The 21443-nt window shown below is 33.5% G+C and overlaps 2 protein-coding genes across 2 annotated transcripts; one reads left to right on the top strand and one right to left on the bottom strand.

The window, feature by feature from the left end:
- Positions 1-3714: 3714 nt before the first annotated feature.
- LOC147394176 (large ribosomal subunit protein eL19y-like) lies at positions 3715-5207 on the top strand. The gene is made up of 2 exons (XM_086454045.1): positions 3715-3854; positions 4650-5207. The coding sequence occupies exons 1-2, from the start codon at positions 3743-3745 to the stop codon at positions 5066-5068; spliced, it is 531 nt and encodes a 176-aa protein (XP_086310171.1). The 5' UTR covers positions 3715-3742; the 3' UTR covers positions 5069-5207.
- An 8392-nt stretch (positions 5208-13599) lies between these two features.
- Positions 13600-17128, bottom strand: LOC147394175 (pentatricopeptide repeat-containing protein At3g28660-like). The gene is made up of 2 exons (XM_086454829.1): positions 15210-17128; positions 13600-14453 (listed from the first exon to the last, which is right to left on the bottom strand). The coding sequence occupies exon 1, from the start codon at positions 17004-17006 to the stop codon at positions 15366-15368; it is 1641 nt and encodes a 546-aa protein (XP_086310955.1). The 5' UTR covers positions 17007-17128; the 3' UTR covers positions 13600-14453; positions 15210-15365.
- Between the last annotated feature and the right edge of the window lie 4315 nt (positions 17129-21443).

Genomic DNA, 21443 nt, shown 5'->3' with positions numbered 1-21443 from the left:
CTTTTTTCTCTCAAGATATAATAGCTAACAAGATAAGAAGAAAAAGGTTATAGTGCAAAATTTGATTCAGTTTACTTTAAACCCGTACTTTATAAACAATTGTCGATTTTCTCAAAACAAATGATTTAATTGTATGAACTATTAGTTCTTGTGATCAATTCTTTATATATATGGGAAGCATTCAAAGGCCCTAAAGAGAGCCAAACATTTTTCAAAATGGGGGTTAGAAGTTTCAGAATTGGCTGATTTTTTATGAGGATGATCTCTATGGTGAAGATATCATCCTTACTAGAAATCAGCTCATTCCGAACTTCTAACTCTAGTTTACAAGTTGAAGAATCGTGGATCGTCTAATTTTTATAAACTACTTTTGATGGGGTTAGAAGTTTTGGAATGAGCTGATTTTTGGAGAGGATGATCTCCTCATCATAGAAATCATCCTCACAAAAAATCAGCCCATTCCAAAACCTGTAACCCATACATTAAAAAAATGTTTGACACAATGTTTAGCTCTCTTTAGGGTCTCCGAACACCACCTATATATATAGGAGCCCGTCCGACACCCTACACTTTACCCTACGTGTTTTGTCCTATATGAGTTAGAAGTTTTGGAATAGGCTGATTTTTGGTGATGATGATCTCTATGGTGAGGAGATTATCTTCACCAAAAATCAGCCCATTCCAAAATTTCTAACCCCATCAAAAATGGTTTACAAAAAATGGATGGTCCACGATTTTTCAACTTGTAAACATGGGGTTAGAAATTTCAGAATGAGCTGATTTTTGGTGATCTTCTAACTGTAGAAATCATCCTCACCAAAAATCAGCCCATTCCAAAATTTCTAACCCCATCAAAAATGGTTTACAAAAAATGGATGGTCCACGATTTTTCAACTTGTAAACATGGGGTTAGAAATTTCAGAATGAGCTGATTTTTGGTGATCTTCTAACTGTAGAAATCATCCTCACCAAAAATCAGCCCATTCCAAAACTTCTAACTCATGTAAGACAAAACACGTAGGGAGTGTAGGGTAAAACGTAAGGTGCCGAACATTTCCCATATATTATATATATGAGTCCCGTTCAGCATCAAACATTTTGACAAACATTTTGGCAAAACATTTTTCAAAACATGGGTTAGAGGTTTTGGAATGGGCTGATTTTTGGTGAGGATGATCTCTATGGTGTGAGGAGATCATCCTCACCAAAAATCAGCCCATTCCAAAACTTCTAGCCCCAGTTTACAAGTTGAAAAATCGTGGACCGTCCATTTTTTGTAAATCATTTTTTATGGGGTTAGAAGTTTTGGAATGGGCTGATTTTTGGTGTGATGATCTCCTCACCGTAGAGATCATCCTCACCAAAAACCAGCCCATTCCAAAACCTCTAACCCATGTTTTGAAAAATGTTTTGCCAAAATGTTTGTTGCTGAACATTTCCATATATATATATATATAGGGTCACGTTATTACGACCCCCTTTGCGACACACCTTTTTGTCTTATATGGGCAAAAATGTTTGGAATGGGCTGATTTTTTGTGAGGATGATTTCTATGGTGAGGGGGATCATCCTGGCAAAAAATCATCCCATTCCAAAACTTCTAGACCGTCCGATTTTTGTTGAAAAATTATAGACCGTCCAATTTTTGTAAATCAATTTTGATGGGGTTAGAAGTTTTGGAATGGGATGATTTTTTGCCAGGATGATCCCCTCACCATAGAGAATCATCCTCACAAAAAATCAGCCCATTCCAACATTTTTGCCCATATAAGACAAAAAGGTGTGTCGCAAAGGGGGTCGTAATAACGCGACCCATATATATATATATAATATATATATATATCATTATTACATAAAAAAAATTTTTATTAGGATTTTTTTTAGAAAAAAAGGAAATTGAAATCCTCTATAAATTTGATGAAATATTAAGATTTTAAGAATATCCTAAATTTTTTTTTTTTTTTTTTCCAATCAATTCATGAAAAGATTTAAAAAATTTATTTTTCTTATGTCATGTTTGATTTATATTTTTTCTATTTTAAAAATTATTTTTAAATATAAATCAATCCAACTAAATTGAACCCCAATCCGACCATTTGAGCAAAAGTTTGATTTGATGATCGATCCGATTTTCAAATCATTGGTTACTGGTTCCTATGGATATTACAAACTTGGGCACCAAGAAAAAGAAAATTTTAGTTTTTAATACTTATTACTTGATTGCCAAGAAAAATGCCAATTGGCGGTCAAAAGTCAAAACACATAAAAAATTAATTGACAAAAAAACCCTCAACTTCTTGACCGTTGTCAATGGATCGGATGTGACATGAAATCCGATCTGTACCTATATGATAACTTTGAATCCAATTCTAGAATCTTTCCTCATAAAGATAATTTATTTGTTTGATTTTGGATCAAACATATCCTAATTCCATAAGGACCCAATGGAATGTTATGTGAGAAATTATACATGCCCCCATTGACCTTAAGTAATTCTCTTATAGAATAATGGAAAATACCTTAAATGTCCCCATCTTAAACCTTTAAAAAAAATAATAATAATTTAACCTTTTATCAAAAAACCTTTATGCAATTCCTTGTAGTGGTTTTTTTTTTACCATCTTGACTCAATTACTTTTAAACTCAATAACACCCAAGTCCTCTTGTTTTCTGAGTGTAGATCAAATTCAAAAAAGAAAAATCCACAATCTTGATTTGCTATTCGTACAACTTTTGCTACTTCAGCAACATTTGTTGCATCTGGTAGGGACGGACAACCTCGATTCGATATTCATACAACTTTTGCTACTACAACATTTGTTGCATCTAATAAGGACGGTTTCAGATAGTTGGGTTTGGGTTGGGTTGCTCGTTGTGGCTTTGATTCTTAAAATGAGCGGCCATTAAGCTCTTAAATTTCAACAATGTAGATTTAATGTTTTGTTGATGCGTTGATATCTCAGCTGCACAAAACTATTGCAGGGAATTACAAGAAAAAAAATAAATACTACAGAGTCAAAGGATCCTCCCTCATTTTTGTACCCAAAATTTGTCAACTTCAAGCTCTTCAATCCCAATGATAAAAAAAATAAAATTAATATATTTAACCTTATCTTCAATGCATTGTTTCCAATCTTCTTTTGTTACCCCTTATAGAAAATAATTGATTTTTCTACCCAAAATTCCATCAAAATAAATCGTATATTAAGGTAGATGATGAGGAGAATTTTTTTTTTTTTTTACCAGAGATTGATGATGACTGATTTTGGGAAGAACAATGAAGGGTTTCGGCTACATATTGAGGAGAGCATTCAGGTCATTTCACATTAGTATATTAGATATTAGAGATGACTAAGGTCAAAGATGGTATTCCATCAGTAATATTTTGGATACATGTATCGAGTCCGATAAGGTTCTTATCCCATAAGAACCCGACCCAATAAATTATTGCACCAGATCCGACCCATATCAATTCTATCATATTGGTTCCACAATGAACCCATCCAACCTGATCCGTTGACTGCCTATGCAACACTATCCATAAGACTTCATATAGAAAGGGGTACTCTGTAAATACTTTCCAAGAACAAGGGTATTACTGTAAATTGATTTTTATTTTTTTAATGTGGAAAGAACCTGGAAAAGTTGGGTATAGAGCTGTATACATATATAAATAAGCATGGATGTCACCTCCTCTGGAGTCTGAATTAAAGGTGGAAAGATCTTCAAAAAGCAAAAACAATGGTTTCTTTGAGGCAGCAGAAGAGGCTTGCCTCTAGCCTTCTCAAATGTGGGAAGGGGAAGGTCTGGCTTGACCCCAATGAGACCAGTCAAATTTCCATGGCTAATTCCAGTGAGTCTCAAAATCTCAACTAAACACTCACCCTTTTAAAATTCATACTTTTTCTTCTAGTCTCTATTGTTGTTGTTGTTGATCATGTTATGCTTTGTCTTCTGTTGGAGGAATCTTTATAGCGGATTCTGATACTTATTGTTCTTTGGGAAATCCCTACTATTAATTCATAACCAACTTGTTCTAGGATTTCAACCATGGATTTTCAGTTTTTCTAAGGAAGTGAGATTAAGAGGTTGTAACCCTAATTTTCATAGAAATAGTGAAAGGATCTCATTATCACCCATAAATTTTGTTCATGCTATCTCTTTATTTTTTTTATTTGTTGTTGAGTGTACATTTTCCTCCACTCTCGGGTGTGTCATACCCCATTTAAGCCCATGAACCTCTTATATTCGTAGTTCTCCCCCTCTCCAACAGATCAGTCTTTTGGAGTAGTTGGTTGGTTAACATGGTATTAGAGCGCTAGGTTCATATAAATCACGGTTTTTATTATTTCCACTCTCATGGGTGAGGGTGAGGGGGGAGTGTTGAGTGTATATTTTCCTCCACTCTTGAATGTGTTATACCCCAGTTAAGCCCAGTGACCCTCTTATATTCATAGTTATCCCCCTCTACAAATCTTTTGGAGTAGTTGGTTGGTTGATATTTTTGCTGTTATTATTGGTTTTATTATTATTATTATTATTGGTTTCATAATCATTGCTTCCCGCACACGATTTTGTACAATTTGCATTTGGATGCTTATATAAATTTGTTGAATTTACTATGATCTGACCTATCTTGTATGCATAGGGGGGAACATAAGGAAACTAATGAAGGATGGATTCATCATCAAGAAACCAACGAAGATCCATTCACGATCACGGGCTCGAAAGGTCGAGGAGGCGAAGAGGAAAGGGAGACACACAGGATATGGGAAGCGAAAGGGGACAAAGGAGGCGAGGTTGGAGACTAAGGTGGTGTGGATGAGGAGGATGAGAGTACTACGACGCTTACTACGTAAATATCGAGAATACAAGAAGATGGATAGGCATGTGTACCATGAGATGTACATGAAGGTGAAAGGAAATGAGTTTAAGAACAAGCGTGTGCTCATGGAGTGTATCCACAAGTACAAGTCTGAGAAAGCAAGAGTGAAGTATTTGTTCCATCAGTTTGAGGTTAAGAGAGCCAAAAAAGAGAAAAAACAAGAAGGCCTGTTGATAGAATAAAGTGGGGGAAGAAATGAATAAGGTTTAGATCTTTATGACTGATTAGTGGTTGTAAAATATTTTGTAACGTCTTGTATTTGATTATTGGTTGTTACTCATGTAAAACTCTTGTTTAATTATTAGCACAGTTTCAAGTCAACCCCATGAAACAAATTTGTCAAGTCAACTCCGCAAATCATCAAGAGAACTAGTCAACTAGGTTGGATCACCTAAAAAATGCATCAAATTAATCGGGTTAGAAATTGGACCAAGTTATTTGACTATATACAATATTTTTTATAATGATAATAAATATATAAAAAAAACAATTTTATTTATTTCAAAATATTAAAAACTAATTGTTAGTTTTGTCTTTAATATATTTTTAGTTAACTAATCCAATTTTTTTAAAAATCGCAGATTTTTGTCACTATGAGCTATAGAAAGTATAGTTCACAGGCAATCTAGAACTAGAACCAGAACCTAAATAAAATCTCAGTTCTTGTTCTTTTTTATTTTAGTTCCGAGTATGAGATCCTTGGAATCAGAATCGACCCATTAAATACATTGGGTACCCACTAAGAAAGACTTTTTTTTAATGAGAAAATAAAAATAAATATCTAGTAAAATAGATAATTATTTATAAAAATAACAATTTAACTTGTAATTCCTCAATTGAAATTTAATATCAACAATAAAATCTTCAATCTTTTCAGAATAAAATCATAGAAAATTATAGTATGAAACATTTATTTTATCGTTGAAATTGTATAAAAATATGAAAAATGAATGGAATTAAATATAGAGAAAAGGTAAAAATTAAAGACTTTACATTTCCTTTATATTTTAATTTTACTTCAAGATATCTCTTTGTAAGCATTTAATTGGACTACTAATTCTATTATAATATTATAAATTTACTAGTTAGGTACCCATTAGATACCTAAAGGAGACCCGGTTCTTATCGAGTCCGTAAGATAGCTACCCAAATTTGGACCGAAAAATGATCGAGTCTGTATTGGTAGACCCCAAACCCAACTAATCGGTTTCAGGTATATCATGTAAGGAAAATGTTCAACACCCTAAGCTTTACCCTACACTTTAATAAACGTGTTTTGTCCTACATGGGTTAGAAGTCATAGAGATCATCCTCACCAAAAATCAGCCCATTCCGAAATTTTTAGCCCCATGTTTACAAGTTGACAAATCGTGGACCGTCCATTTTTTATAAACCATTTTTTATGGGGTTAGAAGTTTTGAAATGGGCTGATTTTTGGTGAGGATGATCTCAATGGTGAGATCATCCTCACAAAAAATCAGCCCATTCCAAAACTTCAAACCCATGTAAGACAAAACACGTTTGTTAAAGTGTAGAGTAAAGCTTAGGGTGGCAAAAACGACCCATCATATAATTGTAGGGGTGGAGCCAGGTTTTTCTTGTAGTGGGAGCAAACTCTAGTTAATTGTAAGGATGAAGAACTTGAAATTGAATGTTTTTTTATTATAGGTTGAAGAAAAGGGAATTTAAATCATTTTTAGTAAATCTATGAGAGAAGGCCCAAGTCAAGGAGGGGCAAATGGGATATGTCATTGCTTGAAAATATAGAGGTATCTCAAATTAAAACATAAATACAAGGGCAAAAAAATTGAGTAGGGAAATTGCCCCGACTAGCTCCGCTCCTGCGTAATTGGGTACCAATTGACACCGTTACTCAGAGTTGCATGATCGACCTCTATAGTAGAGTTGGGCTTGTTGAGTATGCTTCATAATAATGTGTGGTTGGGGGAAGTTGTTATTAAGAAGATCGAGTCATCTTGTCAATATGGTGGAGGAGCTCACGTGCTTCTATCGAATATATACGCAAATGAGAACCAATTAGATGAGATTGTTTATGTCGAGGAGGGAAAAGCCTCCTCAACGAAGTTGGATTGAAGTGTAAAGCGTGGTACATGAGTTTGTTGTTGGATTCAATTGATGGGTCTGGGAGGTTGTTATTGATATATTGATGTAAAAAGAAATCAAATATCATGCCAAGTTTAGTATATCGAAAGCTTCAAGCCCATAATTCTAATGGTTAGTGTTCCACTCTGCAACGATGAAGTTGTTTTGATTCTAGCATGGTGCCCGTTTGGATAGACATAGAAAAGTAACACTTTTTTCACTTCTAAAAGTTAAAAAATTTGTTTAGATTAATTTTAAAAAATTACTTTTAAAAAGTAAAAATCTTAATCTTAACTTTTTTAAAAATAAAAGAAAATTATTTTCTACTTTCTAAAAATTACCTTCTTCATAATTATTTTCTACTTTCTACTTTCTACTTTCTATCCAAACGGGGCTCTAATAAAAAAAAAGTAGAAATGAAGATATAATCATGTGATTTATTCGATTTTGAATATATCATCCACTTTGGGGGATTTTGGGGTCGCCACCATTCATATTTGAAATGGGTGTGAATGGTCACCCGGATTACATTTTTTGAAAAATATGTCATTTTCGACATTTTGGTGACTCTTGTACAGATATGATTCATTTGGTCCAACTTTTGATTTTAGGTAAAGGGGCTCATTTTATGGAGTTGGGAAGGTGTTAGGCACCCTACTCCATCCACCATGGTGGTAACCTCGGATTTGATCCATTCTTGAAAATAAAAATAAAATAAAAAAAAATCGAAAAACCCAAAATGTGCCCTCAAGTATAAGGGACTTTAATATTGATTCAAACCATTGAGGGCACCCTTATTGAAAAAAGGGCCATTTGATGGTTCAAGCCATTGGTGGTGTGTGTGTAGGTGTAGAGAGAGGGAGAAGTAGAATAGGGAAGTTGGGAGGAGAGAAGGGGGGTGATTCTTGTCCAAACGCACATTGAACTTGATTTGATCTTCTTTATCCTCCCAAAATATGAGTCTTTTTTTCTTGATCTTAATATGATAATGAGTTAGTCTTTTAATGGTTGATGGTTGAGTTGATAAGTTAAGAGAATTAAGGGATTGAATATGATAATGAGAGAGAGTTAAGAGTTAAGATTAGAGGGCTGAGTATGATAGTGAAAGAGAGTTGAGAGTTGAGATTAGAGAATTGAATATGATAGTGAGAGAGGATTTTTTTTCTTATGAGACTTGGGATTTTTTTTTTAATTTTCATTAGGTAGTGAGAGTTGAGAATAAGGGGGTTTTATAGAGTTTGGAAGTTATTTTTATGGGTAAGATGGGGTGAAATGTTGGGAAAGTAGATAATGGCATAAATTTTGAAGGTGGAGGGTATGAAATTAGGAGTTGGGAGAGGGGTAATTATGTAATGAAGGTAAATGGGTTGTGTTTGGATCCAAATGGTTTGGATCTTACCCAAACCATTTGGGTGGAGTATTTGGTGAGATGAGATAATGAGTGTTTAAGAGGTTGGTTGTAATTGAGTAGTGTTTGGTTTAAGAGAATGGAGGGTGTAAGAGGGTGGTTGGGAGGGTGAGGGAGATGGCGACATGTGGCAAGATGTGTAGAAATTAAGGATTTAAATTAATTGATGGGAGAGAATGAGTGTTTGAGAGGGTGTAGGTTTAGGTTGTAGAGATGGTAGATTAGGGGAAGGTGGTAGTTGGTTAGTAGGGAGCGATGAAAGTAAGTTAGGGGGAGGTGTTTGATTTGAAAGGAGGGGTGTAGGTTTAGGTTGTAGAGATGGTAGATTAGGGGAAGGTGATGGTTAGTTAGTAGGGAGTGATGATAGTAGGTTAGGAGGTATGGGTTGATGTGATTTTTTAAAAGAAAAAAAAAATAGGATAGTTAATTTTTTAGAGAAAGGTGATGGGAGTTGGTGGTTTGATGAGGGAGGTGAGATGGGATGATGACACGTTTTATTTTTGATGAAAAAGTGATGATTGATTTGTTGTGGGTAGTGGTTTATGAGTTAGGGTTAGCGTTATGGGTTGGATATAAATTGGATATGGGTTTGGGCTTAATAGTATTGGGCTTGGATTTTAAGAGGGTTTTAAATTATTTTGAGATTGGGTAGGGTTTGTTTTATGGTAGGGTGGGGTATGTTGGAGATATTTTGGGGTTTAGGTTATGTGGAGTTAGGTTTAGGTTAAGGGGATAAGGTGAGTGATTGATTTTAGAGAGCTAAAGGTTGGTGGGTCATAGATGGGCTTAGGGTATTTTTAATTTTGGAGATGGAACGGTGAGGGTAAAGGAAATGATAGGTGTCCCAAGTCTCATTTATTTATTTTATTCATTTTTTTGAGATTTTTGAAAATATTGGATTTGATCAAAATGCCACGTGTTGGCAAGTTGGACTTTTTAAGCCCGTTGGCGAGTTTTATTGAAAATCGGGTATTTTTTGGGTTTGGGAGTGGAGCGGTGGAGGTTGGAGAGGTGTAGGGTAGGTCAAGTCCTTTTAGTGGGCCCACTAGACCACTAAGAGGTCTCAAGGGCCTCGGTTCAATCAAAATGCCATATTTGAGTGATTCGGACTTTTGAGACCCGTTGGCCAATTTTATTGAAAGATTGTTGTTTTTGGGCCCTTTCGAATGGGGGTCCGTTCAAATTGGGGTGTTTACATCAACTATCTAAATGCAATATTGATATCTGATCAAAAAGGATTTCAAATATTGGGATCTAAAGACCAATTGATAAGTTGGAATCTTATTATATTTGTTCTAGATTAAATTCATATCTAATCTGAATCAGATCCATTGATATCCCTATTGTTTTAACATTTTTTAAGTGTTATCTTATCATTTAATATATGAAATACATATTTATTACATTTTTTATACTTAAAAAAAAATTATTTTTATTTTTTAATTTATCCAACGTTTTTTTTTCCCGACTTTGTCCGAAGCTCTCTTTTAAAATTCTTCTCGAATCCCAATTTTGTCACTATGCTACAATTTCATGGGCCAAAACATGTTTTGGCCCAATAACCATATATGCAATTTAAGATGGTCCATCCCTAACTAGGGCGTATTTTCCCAAACCCTCGCTTGTGGCTACCAACTTGGCTTACTTACTAGGCATGGCCCAAGTCATCTCGATATCGCCCAACAACGAGATGGACGGGCAAGTCAATGTGTATCGGAGGAAATTAAAACTCACGTTCATTCTTCTCATTGTTGAACAAGACGTCTCAAATGTATCAAAAAACTCATCCGAGAAGTTTTCAAGTCTACCCAATATAAGAAAATCTGCTTGTGTAGCTACTCAATCGCCTTCATCTTGGGTTATTGATTCTGGAGTTAGTGCTCACATATCTGATATCTTCTCAATTTTTTCTAATTTTCGCTCCTCTAAATCTCATATTGTCTTAGTTGATGGTTCTTCTCAACCAATGCTTAGAACTGGTGATTTTCATCCCACCAATTCCATTACACCAACTTCCAGCTTATATGTTCACAAAATTCCATTTAATGTTCTTTTTGTGAGTCAGCTAACAAAATCATTGCACTGTTTTATAACATTTTCTCCTACCACTTGTGCTTTCAAGACCTCAGGACGACAAAGGTGATTGGTTCAGGACCTGAGTGTAATGGGCTGTATTTTCTAGATCATGAATTCATGATGAGCAAATTCGTGCTTTGAGTGTTGCAGTCTCTCCTTTACAATGGCATTATCTCTTGGGTCACTCATTATTGTAAAAGTTGCATCAAGTTGTTCCCATGTTGAGTCATATTTGAGTTTTGGAATGTGAGGCTTATTAGGCAAGCATTACTGTAATAGTTTTCCCCCCTAGTTTAGAGAGTTGTTAGTTGAGTCCTTTTGATGTAGTCCATTCAGGCATTTGGGGTCCTACTAGGATAAAGAGTATTTCTGATTTATCTAATTTTGTTATTTTTGTAGACGATTATTCTCGAATGACTTGGTTATTTTTAATAAAGGATCGTTCCGAACTATCCAAAATCATTTTAGCATTTTTATAATGAAATATTTGTTAAATTTGAATAACGTATTAATAAATTTTGTTATAGCAATACTCTCGAATATACCCAAAATTGTATGTCTAATTCCTAAAGAGATCATGATATTACCCATCAAACTACAAGCCCCAACACTTCCCAACAAAATGATATTGCCGGGTGTAAGCTTCGTCATCTTTTGGATGTCACTTGCACATTATTGTTGAACATGTAAGTTTTTAAATCTTATTGGGCAAATATAGTTCTTATTGCTTCTTACCTTATTAATTGAATTCCTACACCTATCTTGAGTGGTCAAACTCCTTTTTCCTTGTTATATTCTAATGCCTAGCCCTTCCCTATTGTTTAGTGTGTCACTAGGTGTGTTTTCCTCGTCCACATTCTTGGGACTGGTCTTGATAAGTTGTATCCCCATGTTGTTAATGTGTTTTCTTGGGTTACTCTAGAACTCAAAAGGACTATCGTTATTATGATCATGTAAGACATCGATATTATATTAGTGTTGATGTTACTTTTTTTTTAATTCACTCCCCTCTTCTCTACTTTGGGTCGTCAGTTTGATCTTGATCTTATATCTTCTCATCAGGGGGAGTAAGTTTTACCTACAATTCCTCTTCCAATGTCATCTCTTTCACATTTGCAGGTTTATTAACGTTCTCAACATCACTCAGAGGTATCATATAATTCAGTCGTAACCACACCATCACCTGACTCTCTTGAGGATGTTCTTGCACCATGACCTAACTCTCCTGAGGACATCCCACCTCCTCCCGCAGCCCTCATCCTCCACACTACCTATTGGATTGTGAAAAAGTAAGGTAAGGATCAAGGGACATATGAAAAAATATATGTAAAAACAATGTAACATTAATAAATTTTCAAAATACGGGTTAGAAGTTTCGGATTAAGCTGATTTTTTGTGAGGATGATCTCCATGATGGGAAGATCATCCGAAAAAAAAAATCAGTCCAATATGAAACTTCTAACCCCATTAAAAGTGATTTCGAATGTGGACCGTTGAATTTTTGCCACTTTTTGTCAATAATTTGTAAATCACTTTTGATGGCTTTAGAAGTTTCAGATTGAGCTGATTTTTTGTGAGGATGATCTTCTCATCATAGTGACCATCCTCCCAAAAAAATCAGTTCAATCCAAAACCTCTAACCCATATTTTGAAAAACCATTGTTTTTACATATGTTTTTACATAGGTCCCTTGAACCACCCCCGAAAAAGTATTCATTCTTGCACTTAGCATTTTATATCAAATTTTGTGTCTTTCCATCACCTTTCATCTACTTTTCACTCATTTGCATTTATGTTATCTATTATTTTTGTCCATAGTTCTTATCACTAGGCTCTGACTTCTTCTGGATGGAAATTTGCTATGGATGATGAGGTGCATGCACTTTATAAGAATCAGGCATGGGGACTCACTACTCTTCATTTGGGAAAAACCAGTGTTGCATGTCGTTAGGTGTACACAGTAAAATATCAACCAGATGAATTTGTTAATCGACTTCAGGCTCGATTGTTGGCTAAAGGGTACACTCAGAATTGTGAGACTTTTTCTTTTGTTGCTCGACTCAACTCTATTAGAATTCTTCTGTCTGTCGCAGTAAATTCTAATTAACCACCATGCCAACTAGACATTAAAAATGTATTTTTCCATGACAATTTATTGGAGGAAGTGTACATGGATCAGCCCCCAGATTATGTTGTTAAAAGGAAAACCCATATTGTGTGTAGGTTGAAGAAAGCGTTGTATGGACTAAAACAATCTCTATGTGCTTGGTTTGACAAATTGTGATGCTTCGATATGGCTTTTAGCGTTCTACTTATGATCATTTTGTAACCTCGTTACTCCACCTCATGTATTATTATTCTTAATTGTCTACACGGATGACATTGTTTTCACTAGTTGTGACTCTGTGGATATTGCCCAGTTGAAGACTCATTTGGGTACTCAATTCCACACAAAGGACTTAGGCATTATTTGTTACTTACTTGGTATTGATGCTGGATGTTCCAAGGAATGTTTCATTCTCTGCCAACGGAAGTATATGTTGGACTTATTATCTGATTGTTGGTCTACCTCTGATTATAGCACATATGTTGGTGGAAATCTTGTTACTTGGCATAGTAAGAAGCAAAACTAGGTAGCTCGCTTTAGTGTTGAAACTGAGTATCATGCAATGCCTAATACTATTTCTGAGATATTGTGGGTTCATTCTCTTTTTCGCGACATGGGTGTTGATACTCCATTACCTATGCAGATGTATTGTGACAATCAAATGACCATCTTTGTCTCTAATAACAACGAAGTTGATTGTCATTTGTTTAGGATTTACTCATGAGTAAACAAATCGTCACACCCTATGTGAAGTCTAGTGATCAATTGGCTTGTTGTCTTACTAAGCCTTTATCTAATGTACTTTTTTCTTCTTTTTGTTCCAAGCTAGAGCATACAAGTTGGGCATCTATAATATGTATGCTCCAGCTTGAAGGGGAGTGTAAGTTATTTTTTTATTGGATGGGCCCGCATCTTTACTCAACTGTAAGTGGGCCCCCACATACTTTTATAATATAAATAGAGAAGAGGAAGAGAGGTCTAACTTGACCTCTCTCTCCTATCCACCACTCCTTGTTTCTTCTCTCATTTTTCTTTTCATGGATTGATTTTGGTCTCTAACTCTTTACTGCTACAACATATCAAAAATTGAAACATTAATTATTATTTTTGCCGATTAAGCCCCTCCTAGGCCCTGCCTAACACTTTTGTTCCAGAATTGGTTATTGAGTTCTTGTATTTTTGGAACATTGATGTCTGTTATTCCCTTAGAAACCAGGAGTTATGCAGGTTATGCCTCTTGTGATCTCATGAACCCTTTCAGTAAAAGGACTAGGAATGTCTACAAAGACAAAGAAGAGTAAAATGTAGTGTCTGTAACTTGTAAGAGGCTTTCTCTATGCTTACTCTTCTATACCTAATGTCTCAAGCCCCAGTGCACTTGATAACATGTGAAACAAAACACAACATTGAAGAGTAGCAATGTTCTAGTGAAAGGCATATCAATGACCCATAATGGATAAATAAATATGATCACACATGATCAATGGATGAATAGAGTTTGTTTTGAAACACAAGAATTGATATCATCCAAAAAAATCATTATTTGTTAGATGTTAGGAAAAAATGTAAAGGAAGAGTGTTCGCTGTATTGAAAAGAAAAAAAAAATACAGTATTCACTCTATGTTTTCATGTGCATTGTATTTAACAGTCAACTAATGCATGATCATGGATGAAGAATATAACCTAACCTGGCGTACCAGCATATGTTCTTCCTCTACTACCTTTCCGCATTTTTAATAATGAAAAACATAATTACCATTTGAAGAATATTTAAATTATAAAACTTTTAGGATTCCTTTGTTGATGAAAGTCTAACTCGACAAGCCAAACTTTTTAAAACTTCTGCCGCTGCAGTATTGTCACCAACATTTCCTATAGAAAGCCAAGGATCATAAGTTAAAGGTCCCACTTTAAATACAAGCTCAAACTTGTAACAGTAACATCTAATCAAAAAGCAGAACTACCTGGAAAAACAATACACAGAACACCTAGATGCCTATTTCAGAAGAGCGAAGAAATGAATGAAGTTGAGCAATTATCATACAAAAAATTAAGATCTTACTTGTATAAAAAAAAATCTTGTGTTTGTATTTCTTACTACACGTGTAAATTTTGTCTAATCAAAATAATGGGCTATAAAATTTCATACGACATAGCAGGAATTTATTCTCAAAATACATCAACAGAGAACACATTGGTTGATCTAATTTCTGCATGATGGAATAATTGAAATTATTTGAGATATGCCGGGAAGCCCAGAAGAGCAAAGTAATGAATGAAGTTGAGTTATTGAACACAGATTTATTATCCAAAAAAGTTAAGATCTTACTTCTAGAATATTTTTTTTAGAAAATCTTGTATTTTTTATTCCTTACTAACGTAAACTATTGTTTAGTCATAATAATGGGCTATAAAATTTCTTACAACATAGTTGGAATTTATTCTCAAAATAAATCAGCAGAGGATCGCTAATCTAATTCCATCATGGTTCAACTGTCTCAATGCTACAAATTCCCTGTTTTGATCAGAACATGGGCACTCGTAATTTATTGAGGATTCAAAAGATCGTATCTTATTGATCAAAAAAAAAGTTTGTATCTAAAAAGCACTAAGGACTTGGTTACCAACCTGAAAGTATACTTTCTTACCATACGTCACATCGAACCTCTCTATTTTGATTGGTCAGCCGGTTTTTAATGAGATCAGTAACACTAACCAATAGAATTGTTGGCTCGAACAACTCCTTGTACTAAACTTGGTGTCACATTAGATTTCCCTCTTACATCAATATATCGATAACAACCTCCCCAACCCATCGAGAACTGAATCCAACTCCCTAGCCCATAGATGTGATTTATCTCCAACAACAAACTCATGTATCACACCTTTCACTTCAATCCAACTTTGTCCAGGAGGCTTTTCCTTCCTTCCCTCTCCTCTAATCCCCTCCCTAACATGAACAACCTCGCTCCATCGGTTCTCATTTGCATACATATTCGATAGAAGCACATGAGCACCCCCACCATACTCACAACACGACTCAATCTTCTTTATAACAACTTCCCCCAACTTCACATTGTTGTGAACTCTACAAGCACTAAGTAAGGATCCCAACATAGCCAAATTGGGTTCCATAGGCATACTCTCCATAAAACCCAAAGCATAATCAAGAAGACCAGCTCTACTAAAGAGATCAACCATGCACCCATAGTGCTTAAGCTTGGGTACAATCCCAAACTCCACCTCCATTGTTTCGAAAATCCGCAAACCGTCATCCACAAGTCCGGAATGGGCACAAGCGGATAGAATTGCAATGAACGTAACATCATCGGGAACCACACCCACCACACATTTCATTTGTGAAAAACATTTGAGTGCTTTATCACCACATCCATTCATGGCTAGTCCTGCAATCATTGTAGTCCAAGAATATGTATCCATTTGATGATTATGTATTTCATGAAACATTTTACATGCATCACGAACACTCCCGCATTTCGAATATGCATCAATAAGTGAATTTCTTATAGAAACATCAAATTCAACCCACCCCATCTTCTCCATATAAGAATGCAAGCCTTTGGTGTGATCCAAAGACCCCAAGTTCGCGCAAGCCGACAATACAGATACCATGGTAGCTACATTAGGTGGTATTAGTATTTCATCGATCATCATTCTATTAAAAACCAAGAGACCTTCCGGATAGCATCCTTGATCGACAAGACCCGAAATCAAGGTTGTCCAAGATACAACATCTCTTTCAAGCATTTCATCAAACACTCGCCTTGCATCGACAACAGACCCACAAATTAAGTACACGTTCAGAACTGAATTTTGCACAAACAAATTGATATTGAACCCGAACTTTACAGTGTGATTGTGGACTTGTTTCGCCAAACCCAGATCAAAATTTGATCGACAAGCTTGGAGCAAGAATGGAAATGTGAATTTATCGGGTAACAATTCTCGACGTAGCATTTCGATGTAATAGTGAAATGGGTTGATTGAATTATCTGAGGTAGCAAAAGCTCTAATCATAGTATTCCAAGTAAAAATATTGGGTTCATCAATTTGGTTGAAAATACGAATTCCAAACTCTAATTTAAGTCCACAATCTTCGTTTTCTAAACCAACGACGCAGGAATAAAGAACTCGGCTCATAACGAAAGGGTTGCGGTGGAGACCAGAGACAAAGACATAGGAGAGGATTTGAATCAATTGGTTCAAAGATTTGCATTGTTGTTCGAGGGAAAGAAGGCGAGGGTATTTTTGGAATAATTTGTTCTCAGAGACCCAGTTTGTGTTCTCTGAAACACAACCAACACCATTAGAAGTGGAAATGGAGGTAGAGAAATGGTTTGGTGTGTGGATGCAGATACGAAGAAAGTGATTCTTCCACCTCTTTGAGGATAGTCTCTGCAACATGCCAACATAGCTTTTGTTTTTACGATTGCACCTAAATTTCTTCTTCAAATCTTTGAAGACGAGAAGCCAAGAACCAGACCTCCATTTGGCGTACTTTTCGTCAAGATTCCAAGCTTAGATTCAGAACCAGATATTTATATGGATCTATATCCGAATCCGACTGAGCTGCTACTGGCACCCCAACTTTTACTTATTACACCCTAATTTAAGATAAAGAAAATAGGAGTTTTTCTAAAAATGTGCGCAACTTACGTTAAAATTCTGATTTCCCCACACTTTTCATTTTAATTTCCAAAACATGTTTTCCCAATGAATTCACTGACGAGTTATCTGAGAGATCACTAATATGACAAAATCGTTGGCATTTTATCAACGAATTATAAAACTGACAAATTCACTAAAAAAACATGTTTTGAGAATTAAAATGAACAGTGTACCAAACTCGAAATTTCATCACATCAACACACGAAATGGAGATTCAAACCCAACAAATTAAATGAATGGTTGAGAATAAGTTTTGGGTGAATTTCAATTTCATACGTTGAATATGATGAAATTTTGTGTCTAGTACACTATTCACTTTAATTCCCAAAACATGTTTTTACAATGAATTCGTCACTTTTATAATCTACGAATTCTTGAATTCGTCCCTTTTACAATCAACGATCTCGTTGATAAAATATCAGTGATTTTTCCACAGTGATCTTGTTGGTAATTTATCAACAAATACATTGATTATTAAAGTGACGAATTCATTGAAAAAACATGGAAAATTAACATGAGGAGTGTACTGAAATCGAAATTTTGACAAAAGTTGCTCGGATTTTGGGAAATGTCTCACTGGCTTTTAAGTTGGAATGCTAATAGAAGCTCTCTCATTTTCGTTGTTGGATTTCTCTTTTAGGTTTGGGATATTATGGCCTTTCTTCTTTGCTTCGTGAAACCCCGTAAAAAGCCGGATATGCAAATCATTCTATGCTTTAAGGTTTTGCATGTACTTGGTTGCTACAACGAAAAGTGGGCCCCATCATATTATTTGATTTTTCTTCACAAAAAACACTTAAAATAACCATAAACCATTATGGGAAAAAAAACTTGCAGAATTATTTTTGGGATTTATCAATGTCAATGAAATCCTTTTAACAGTGCATAAAAATAAATTCTGATCCCATGTCAAAAAGATTAATTGAAATTGATATTTAAAAAAAAAAATTCTTTGTCAATGGAATCCTTTTGACAATGTACAAAAATAAATTTTGATCTCATGTCAAAAGGAACAGTTGACATTGATATTTTCTTTAAAAAAATGTTCTTTATTAATGGGATCCTTTTGACACTATACAAAAATAAATTATGATCGCAAGTCAAAATGATCCTATTGACATTGAGTTTTTTTTTTTTTTTTTTTTTTTTATAATTACCTTTTGATATGTGATCAGAATTTATGTTTGTACAATGTCAAAAGGATCGTATATACAAAGAACATTTTTTAAAAAATCTCAATGTCAAAAGAATCTGTTTGACATGAAATCAGAATTTATTTTCGTACAGTGTCAAAAGGATCTCATTGACAAAGAACATTTTTTTTTGCGTTTTCGTTTGACAACCAAGTACTCGAAAAATTTTCTCAGATTTTCTGCTTATTGATTACCAAACATCTCAATCACAAAAAGATGGAAATTCTCATAAATGAAAATCACTATGTTTGTATAACAAACAAGCAAGGCCTATACGAGCCTAATAATAATTTGAAATTAAAATCGTTTGAACGAGTGTTGTAGTATTTTGTAATGTTGAGATTATAATTTAAGCGAAACCTTGGTAATGTTTGAAGAGTATGTTTTAATCGTTAATTGGGGTGTAATAACTAGTTTAAGAAATTGGGAGTGTAATAAGTAAAAGTTTGGGTGCCAATAGTAGCTCTCAAATCATATCTGAATCACTGTATTGCTACTTAAACTTGATCCAATCGGACCCAATCCAAATTACTTGATTCAGGTCAGATCGAATTGGGTAATTTTGGATTGTTTGACATTTATTTTCTTTATTTCTTTTCTAATTACTATGCTATTTTATTTTACCATTTGTTCGTCATGTAAAGATGTCTCTAAAAATGATAATAATAAAATATAAAATTAAAATTAAAAATCTACTTTAAATTGATAAGTAAAGTTGTTGCACTGAGGATTAGGAGACTAATGTTCCAAATTTTAGAAACTAAAGGAACTACGGTGTGATTGTGGAAACTAAATTTAAAAAAAAAAAAAAAATTAAATTGAAAAGCATCTAAGGAGCATGAATCACGTAGGATAATTAATTTAAATCAATTTATTTTTAAGTTCTTTCTTGATAATTCAATTTAAGAAATCGATAAAAATTCTTCATTCGGAGGATTCAACAATAATGAACCATATATTTAAAATTCTAAAATTGCCTAAGATTTCTTTTTCTTTAATAGTTTTCTCGCCAGTGATTCAACATTACAGCGAACATCCAATATAATGAGTTGTACTAAATAATAACAGATTATGCCGAGATGAAGGAAAAGGAGAAATAGATCAAAAATACTAAAGAAACAAGATTTAGAAAAGAGATCTATTTTAATAATGAAAGCATCAAGAATTAAAAGAAAAAACTAAAAATAAATAATAATCTTGACTTTATGATTTCCCTAAATTGAGAGATTGACCAAGATTCATTCTATAAATCAACAAATACTATAAAATCAAAATCATACTTAAATTTTATTGATCTCTTGAATTAACTTGAATAATGTGTCTTCCCATTGTAAAAAAATATACTAAAACCTAAAAATATAAAAAAGAGAAGAAAAATATATTAAGAGATGAGAGGATAGAGAGATAAGATAGGAAATCAAAAACTAAAAAGATAAGGTATGAATCTGATCTTATATGAGAAATAGAAATATGTTCCTCTTTCAATTAGAGTTTTAACCCCCTTGACATTGTTCTACTTTAATAATCGCATCAAAAGTTATGTCTAAAATGGTGAAACACGATAAACTTGAAATCTCTAACTTTGTACATGTTTTTGATAAATTTGAAGTTTGAATGAGCTTTTTTACATGAAATACGAATTTATTTTCCTTTGAATCAGTTTTCTAACCTTAAAATTTTATCTTAAGTGAATCAAAAGTTATAAGTAAAAAGGTATGATATGACAGATTTAGAACTTGATTCTGTCAACCTAGGATCATCAAATCTCTTGTATTGTGCTTTGACTTTGATTTTGACCTTAGTATTTTTTCACTCTTTGATTCTTAAATTCTCATCTATTTTCCTACAAGAAATGGACATATAATTAAACCATCAAAATTCATAAATATAAATACAATTTAGTCAATAAAATGTAACTTACGATGAATTAACTATAAAATAATAGAAAAATACATACTTTTAGGCACTTAACACAATTATAATCATTTATTTTATAAGAATTCATGTTGTAATAAAGTAAAAAAAACAAATATTTAGAAAAATCTAAAATTATAATTTTCAAAGTAGCATATCATTCAAATCTAGGTAGATGTAGGGATGGATTTGTATCCGACTCAGATAAGGGACATTAAACCATATTTGATCCATTTTTTATTCAGATTTACTCCAAGGGTCCAAACCCACTACACTCGAATTTCAGGTAAAATCGGGCCTATTTTATATCCTAAAATTTATTTTCACAAACCATTTAAATTGGCTTATATTTATTAATTTATACTAGTATGTGGCATGTACAAAAACACATAAGAAATATTACAAAAATTAGGATTTAGGAATTATTAGATAAATATTACAATTACTTAAAAAAATGTCAAATAACAAATCTAATTTTTATTTTATATTATAAAGGTCTTTATATAAATTGAAATATTATGTAGAGTATATCTTTTTTATAATTTGATAAAATAAGCTAACCAAGGATGGCAGATTATAAAGGTTTTTTTTTTTTAATTTAAAATATTAACTAAGAGGATTTTAGAAAATAATATTTACTTAAATAAATTATAATATTAAAAACTAACTCACGTGATTCAAGGAGTCATGGGATCCTAATTCTATTAAATTTGACAAAAATGACCTTTGCAATAAAAAGGTTAAATGCAAATGTGGTAATTTTGGTCTTTAGAATTTTGGTGTCAAACCACTTTACCCAATTTACCCTCATTATAATAGTAAAGATATAGTTATTATAATAAATATACTCTCACTATTTAAAATGTAAATGCAATGATTATAGTTATTGCAAATAAAATCATCTGCAATCATAAAGAATTTTTACACCATATAAAGAATTTTTTAATTCATAAATTTTATTTTTATTTTCTTTGTCATATACCCCTCGAACTAATCAATATATAGTTATTCATTCAACTCCCCATTTAAAAAGGAAATCTTGACATCATGTATTTAATGTAAGTTT

This window comes from Akebia trifoliata, chromosome 9 (assembly GCF_017979445.1).
Source record: "Akebia trifoliata isolate Shusen 1 chromosome 9, ASM1797944v1, whole genome shotgun sequence".
Lineage (NCBI taxonomy): Eukaryota > Viridiplantae > Streptophyta > Magnoliopsida > Ranunculales > Lardizabalaceae > Akebia > Akebia trifoliata.
This window is presented reverse-complemented; position numbering and strand designations above follow the sequence as displayed.

Excerpts from the sequence above, each read along its gene's own strand:
- LOC147394175 (XM_086454829.1), bottom strand. The coding sequence starts at position 17,006 with ATGTTGCAGAGACTATCCTCAAAGAGGTGGAAGAATCACTTTCTTCGT.
- LOC147394176 (XM_086454045.1), top strand. The coding sequence starts at position 3,743 with ATGGTTTCTTTGAGGCAGCAGAAGAGGCTTGCCTCTAGCCTTCTCAAA. Across the intron at positions 3,855-4,649 it reads AATTTCCATGGCTAATTCCA|GGGGGAACATAAGGAAACTA; the intron begins GTGAGTCTCAAA and ends TTGTATGCATAG.